General features: G+C 42.2%; 1 protein-coding gene across 1 annotated transcript in view; it reads right to left on the bottom strand.

Moving 5' to 3' along the window:
• Positions 1–6: 6 nt before the first annotated feature.
• Positions 7–6,645, bottom strand: part of LOC109974067 (phosphatidylinositol 4,5-bisphosphate 3-kinase catalytic subunit alpha isoform-like) — a 14,616-nt gene continuing 7,977 nt past the window's right edge. Inside the window, exons 14-22 of the mRNA XM_020624072.1 lie at positions 6,620–6,640; positions 6,284–6,455; positions 4,987–5,093; positions 3,982–4,103; positions 3,551–3,629; positions 3,178–3,348; positions 2,876–2,993; positions 2,621–2,772; positions 7–2,466 (exon numbers count right to left, since the gene is read on the bottom strand). Coding sequence (XP_020479728.1) covers positions 2,196–2,466; positions 2,621–2,772; positions 2,876–2,993; positions 3,178–3,348; positions 3,551–3,629; positions 3,982–4,103; positions 4,987–5,093; positions 6,284–6,455; positions 6,620–6,640 — 1,213 coding nt within the window. The 3' untranslated portion in view covers positions 7–2,195. The remainder of the gene's footprint in view (positions 2,467–2,620; positions 2,773–2,875; positions 2,994–3,177; positions 3,349–3,550; positions 3,630–3,981; positions 4,104–4,986; positions 5,094–6,283; positions 6,456–6,619; positions 6,641–6,645) is intronic.

Genomic DNA, 6,645 nt, shown 5'->3' with positions numbered 1-6,645 from the left:
ATAATTAACACAGGTCTTTTGAAAACATGCAAGATAGCTTCTTCCTCTGCTGTGCTTATAGACGACAACTTTGGGGCAACAGTTCCCACTCTGACAACAGCATCAAGTCCTTATCCTTCATTCAACAATTCAATATAAATCGTTTCAACAACTAGAAGCTGTCTACTGGGTTTAAATGTGGATGGTTAACCTTAATGCGAGAATCCTCCTATTTTTTGGTTAGCACTTACGGATATGAGTTTGCTTACGTTTAAAAATACAAAAATATATTACCTCTGTAGTCATTCAAAGAAAGCATTTGCACATGTAGTAGTAGTATCAGTATCTGTCACCTTCATTGTGAGTTTGTTGCAGCTCAAACAAGTAACAATACATGAATACATGAAATTCAAGTAAACAACATCAGGTCAAAAAAAGGTAAGATATTTGAGGACCTCATGCATAATGCAGTGTGAGAAACAGAAACTCTTTACAAGTACAAAAGGAAGCAGCATTGTAATAGTTCTTACAGACACTTTTTGGGGTCTAGTTGTGTCAGTTTGGGTCCGGCCCGCAGCTCTGTAGCCCATACAGAAACGCATACATATTGGGAGGATCGGTTTCCTGAGATTTTGTAACCCATGGATATAAAACAAAAAATCGAACTTGCAGACAGGCTTGAGTGTTTGGGAAAGCATGCAGTTGTGTATCATTTTGGTAAAAGCTAGAACATTTACTGACCTCTTATGTATCTGACAAGCAAATCTGCAAAGACTTTTCTTCCACACATACGGTTATCAATCACAGGAAAAGAGCAGGCAAGAAGACTCTTGGAAGATTCAGTTACTTCTCTAGCTACAATCCAGGAGCATATGGCAAAGGTGAGGAAGGACTTCGTCTTAAATGATCTGTCGAACGTGTGATTGAGAACAAGAAGACAAAAGCAAAACATCTCAAAAACATAGTTTAGACTGCAGCTCCACATATACACCTGGTAAGGAGAAGCAAAAGATGGGGTCCAGAGACGGTTATCACTTATTTCTGCCACGAAGAAGTAGATGATAGACTTACAGTGCAGCATTGTGCATTTTTTTTTCTTTCACAAACTTCTCTGTGTGAGCAACAGTACATATTAGGATCACAACTTGCATAGTGTAACAGCACAGCACACAAAAGGAATACCGTGCATACTTCTCCTGTTTCTTGCCTTTATCAGCTGAATAACACGTTACGCAGCTGGCTGCAGCTGCTTTGACAGGTTTCCTGTAGTCAGTCTGTGTTCCAGCTGCGTGGGGTGGATGACACTTGCACATGAGCATCTGACACAATAATACTGATAGACAAAACAAAAACAAATACTGCAGAGATCAGTGCTGAGAATACACACACAAGACTTAATAGTAGTGAATTTTTACAATAAGACCGATGAGTAGTGGGGTTAAATATAGTACTTTGGCTCAGTAGAAAACAGACTCAAAAACAAATATGTGCGCCAAATGCATACAAGTCTGTGGGCATACTTCCGTACAAAAGTCAGTTGTCAGGCGTTTTTAGGCTGCAGGCTACAAGTCATTATGTTAGTGTTAAGTGTTTCCAAAAACACGTCATCTTAGAGTGCTGGTGACTGCTTCTCTGATTGTAAGGGGATTCATGAATTCATGGGTGCCGGCCAGGCTTCTTTCACAGTCTCTCAGCTGGACTGGCTGCGTGGGCCATATCTCCCCAATCTTCCTCAGTTCAAAATATCTAGTGGAAATGATGTTCTCTTTCAAGCTGTGCTCATGGTATACCACCTAATAATGCTTATTTTTTAAATGCTGATTGTTGTACTGAAAGGAATTAAAAATGTAAGAAAAATAACAATATGTTCACATAAAGGCCAACATAGTCGAGATTCATTATGCTTTTTAGTTCCTATGAAGAAGACAGATGAAACTCCACCCTGCCTTCTCAGGTTCATAGTGCACGGAGAAGAAATTGCGAGACAGACAGAAACAGGAGCATATAGGCATTATGTCCCTGAAATAGTTCTGAGCACCTTTATGGTGTGGTGTGCTGGCGGGTAATGTTTCAGAGTCACATGCTGGCAGAAATATTAACCAGGCCTCAGTGTGTTTGCGGAAAATACCTCGCTCGCTCGCTTCTCACTAGTTTTTGGTTCTTAGTGTGCTGTTGTTGCTTCAGTCTTAAACTCCTCTCATTCCTTGGTTTCCATCTCAGTTCATGGCGTGCTGGCGAATTGTGTGGAAGATCCAGTCCATCTTGGTAGTCCAGCCGCCATGATGAGCGTCATTCATCTGTTTCATGAAGTACTCAAGGGCCTCCTGCTCCGTTTTATCCAGCGCCAGGGTCTTTCTGATATAAGCGATGTCATCGAAGGACTGCAGCTCAGGCATCCCTGAGCCCAGCATCATAGAGAACAGATTGATGAAGAGGTTGGCGTGCTGCCTGATTGCCAGGTATGCCTTGTAGCACATTTCCTGGAACCTAAGAGGGGAAAAAGCAAAAGGTATCAGGAAAGAAATGCAAGAGTTCCTTACAAATCTGCCTCACAGAGTAGGCAAAGGTTTACCCTCAATGGATTAAAATGAATCATTCCTGTAACGCACTTTAACAAACTCATGTCAACTGCTGGTGTTACCTTTCAAACTCCCTTGTTTTGGTACACTCTTGAGTTCCTTTGCTAATCACGATCAAGAAGTCCTGTGTAAGCACAAAGGGCACACGTTCTCTCTTGTACCCAAACTTCTTCTTTTTGTGGTCGAGGAAATGGCCGAAATCTATGTGGAACAGCTGTGAAAACATGAGGAAACAATTGTTTTTAAAGAAAGAAACTGAAAATATACATTATATATATACATTATTATAACACAGAATGTCAAAATGCAGTCTTTACCTGTCCATCATCTTTGACCATAATGTTGCTATTGTGTCTGTCCCCTATACCCAGGATAAATGTGGCTACACAGTAGCCTGCACATGACCGTGTGAAAAGATCTATGGCTTGGTCATACCTGCAAAATCAAACAAATGGAAAATACATTAGTTTCAGAGAGGATCCAGTATCTATGAGGACCATTACTACAAAATAAAAAAAGAAGTCGTCGAGGGTTTTACACCCTGAGTCCATCTATTAACACTAACTCCACCTCTATGTTGTCCAGAAAAGCTGTATAAGTCACTGTTTTTGCAACTCACATCTCTCCCTTGTTCTTATCCTTGAGCCACTGATGCAGTGTGTGGCTGTTGAACTGCAGTGCCCCCTTCAGGCCTCCTTTACACTGGATCTGCATAATGGTGTGAGAGTTCCTGACTACCTCAATCAAACCCACACAGTCACCGATTGACAGGCAACCATATGGCAGCATCCTATGAAAGGAGGGACAAAAAAACATAAAGAGTGGCAGATAAAATGAGGGCAGCAGTGATGGGCTTTATTCTAAATGACCTGAGGTAGCTGGCAGGGGTTGCTGATAATCTGCATTCAGACATGGAGTAGACAACACAAAAGATCCAGCTCCTGTTATTATGTACCTGCATCGTTGCTGTCATGGTGAAGTGAGGAGCCTACCTGAGATCAAGGCCTTGGTTCTGCCAGATGTTCTCCATTATCCTAATGATCTGCAGTGTCAGCATGTCCTGTCTCAGATCTGCGGAGGCAGAGAGAGAAGAAGTTAGATGACGGCAAGATGAATATTAGATGCTTGGCTGCTCTTTGATCAACGTTATGGAGCAGAGCTGTCGAAGTCAGCCTGGTCACAGATGGTGCAGCAAAATCCACAAGCAGCTGTGGTAAAATGTGATTCAAATAATGCGACTTGGTCTCTCTGAATTCATAGATGAGGTTGTGTTCATGTGCAATGATATGCCTGACAGGCTTAGACTGAGTTATGCCCAGCAACAGTGTGTTCAAGTCTGTATGAGACATAAAGATGAACAATGGATGGACAAATAAAGATTAAAAAAAAAAGCAGAGAAGAGAAATGATGAGTCAAAGCTCACCATCTCCATTTTTGAAGATGATCTCGTTGTTCTGAAAGAGCAGTTCTGACATCATATCAGGGTTTTCCCAGTTAAGCCATAGAGGTCGCTTAGCTGATGACATCATCCTGCATTCCTCCAGGCTGAAACAGACACAGGGATATGCTGAACAAGAAGAACAATGATAAACAGCAAGCCAACAAGGCCTCGCTAATTGTAGGCTGCACACACAAGTTCTGACTTTTAAAATAATGTATATATTGTTTCATCCCAGCTGAGTCAGGATTTAAGTTTACTGTAAAATGAGTATAGTAAAATGGGTGCAGCTGTTCCGCCTCGACCTTTGTGCAAAAGCTGAGAGGTGGCTTATATGGCTGTGGGAAGAAGCGTGTCTTTCTGATGAAGCGTTGTTTCTGTGACTTGCCACCGGGGGATTTGAATTTTAACGCTGCTCACAAGAAACAGAATCTCTGATTGTAGTCATTAACATGTTGTACACTACTAAATGTAAATGTGCAGGACGAGCAAAACCATATCTCTACTTTGTTCATCTGCCACTGTTGATCTGAAAGCAACGCCACTGGCATGCTTTGTATTTTCGACGTACGTTATATGCATGGTTTCCATCACAATAGAAAGTCACTTTCGGCTTTTCCCGTTTTAGGGGTCGCCACAGCGAATCGTCATACTGACAACTCGCATGTTGACATTTGGCACGTGTTTTATGCCGGATGCCCTTCATGACGCAACCCTGATTCAAACCCGGGCCGCAGCAGCAAGAGCGCTGTGCCTTAACCACTAGCCTATCAGGGACGGCTCCATGATTTCCATCACAACAGACATGTTAAATGTCATGGCTCGAATACCAGGATGCGAGTATATGGGTACAAAACACAAAGACAGCGCCAGGCCAGCTGTTTTTAGTTCAGTGTAACTAGGCAGTGCCGCAGTAGACAGACCAGCTTAAGGCTAATATAGTGGAGTTTCTGTGTAAAAGAGGCATTAGATAAGAGAGTGCTGATGTACCGGAGGTTTCCCAGCTGATGCGCTGGATTCAGTGGAGAGTTGAAGCCTTGCAGTGCATCCATGTAGTCAGGCCTTCTCATCTGCTCTATCAGAAACTTCATTTGAACCTTAGAATAAATAAATAAATGTATTAGTTAATGCTGCTTCACAGAAGGCTTTTGGGGTAAAGTCAGGCACCCTCTGGTGGCTATGCTGAAGGTATACAGCTCTCAGCATTAACATGAAAATAGTATGAGAAATTCTGAATCCTAAAAGCACAATTCTCTGCTCAGCTATTTTGCACTGAGTAGAGGGTCACTGGTCATTTCATCATGGACATCATCAGTTACTCATTGGGTAATAATATGTGTAGATTCATTAAGGTAGTTAGCTAACTGTGCCTAGACAGCTATCCTAACAAGTATGACAATTAACAAGTGGCTAGAACTTTCTTGTAGCCCAGAGTTAATCTGACTACTTAATTTGCTGAGATGTTAGGCAGCTAGCAAGCACAGTAAATACATAAGACTAATATGCAACATTTATGCAAGTTTGTGTTCTGCTTGTTCAACAGCTCTTTGATAAACTGCTCTGTCTACATTAGTGGCTGATTTTGCTGCACCATGATTAACAACCTCTGCTCAGCTGTGTGTGTGAGGAGCTCAGCCCCACCCCTGTGTAAACCGTGATCGACACAGGGAACATCCATCCATCCATTATCTATGCCGCTTATTCCTGCATAGGGACCCCGGACAGATCGCCAGTCTATCACAGGGCTGACATGTAGACAATTGCCTAGGGGCAATTTAGAGTCACCAATCAACCTAGGTTGGGAGGAAGCTGGAGTACCTGTAGAGAAACCACCCATAAAGCCTCGGGATGGCCCAAGCTTGAAACCAGACCCTTCTTGCTCTAAGGCAACAGCGCTAACCACTGTGCTACTCTGAGAAACCACAAAAATTGGGTTAAAAACACATTCTCAAAGCAACTGAAGATAATGCTACAGGAATATAAATTCAGCTAAAAGTACCACACCAATGTTATGAAACAGGTGCCAGTCATTTAACTTATTTTTCTTTCCGTTGTCCCTTGACCATATTTGGAACTCAACTTTATCAAGTGCCAGACTTTGGCTATTACTTTTAGGATCACGCCCCTTTTTCAGAGATGTATTATCCTGGTTAGGCTGAAAGATATTTAGCAGCCTGCAAACTGAAAAACTGACTGTCCAAACTGTATTATATGATGGCATCCCTGTGGCCAGATTCGTAAACTCACCGAGAGGATCACAATTACCAGCTGCCGACTATCATATTACCTTCTGTGTCTCATCTTTTTTCTCCTGTTTGAGAAGGTCGGTGAGATTGATGAGTTTCTCCATGGCCTCCACCTGTCTGCGCAGGTGTTTCAAATACACGCCACAGGCCCTGCAGTATGACTCCAGCAGCAGGCCGAACCGTTGGCTCACTGTCTTGTTGTGCATCTCTGACCTGAAGATGTGTAGACCAAAAAAAAAGGGGTTGTGTGTGCCATAATGGAAAATGCTGTTTTCATAGAACTTTCTTAATTTCAACATGATTTGGGAGCAGACCGTTAAGTGACATTCAAACAACAACTTAACCTTTAAAGACAAATACAAACAAATCTAACTCACTTTAAATGCCAGAAAAAGAAGTGTCC

This window comes from Monopterus albus, unplaced genomic scaffold (assembly GCF_001952655.1).
Source record: "Monopterus albus unplaced genomic scaffold, M_albus_1.0 scaffold319.1, whole genome shotgun sequence".
Lineage (NCBI taxonomy): Eukaryota > Metazoa > Chordata > Actinopteri > Synbranchiformes > Synbranchidae > Monopterus > Monopterus albus.
This window is presented reverse-complemented; position numbering and strand designations above follow the sequence as displayed.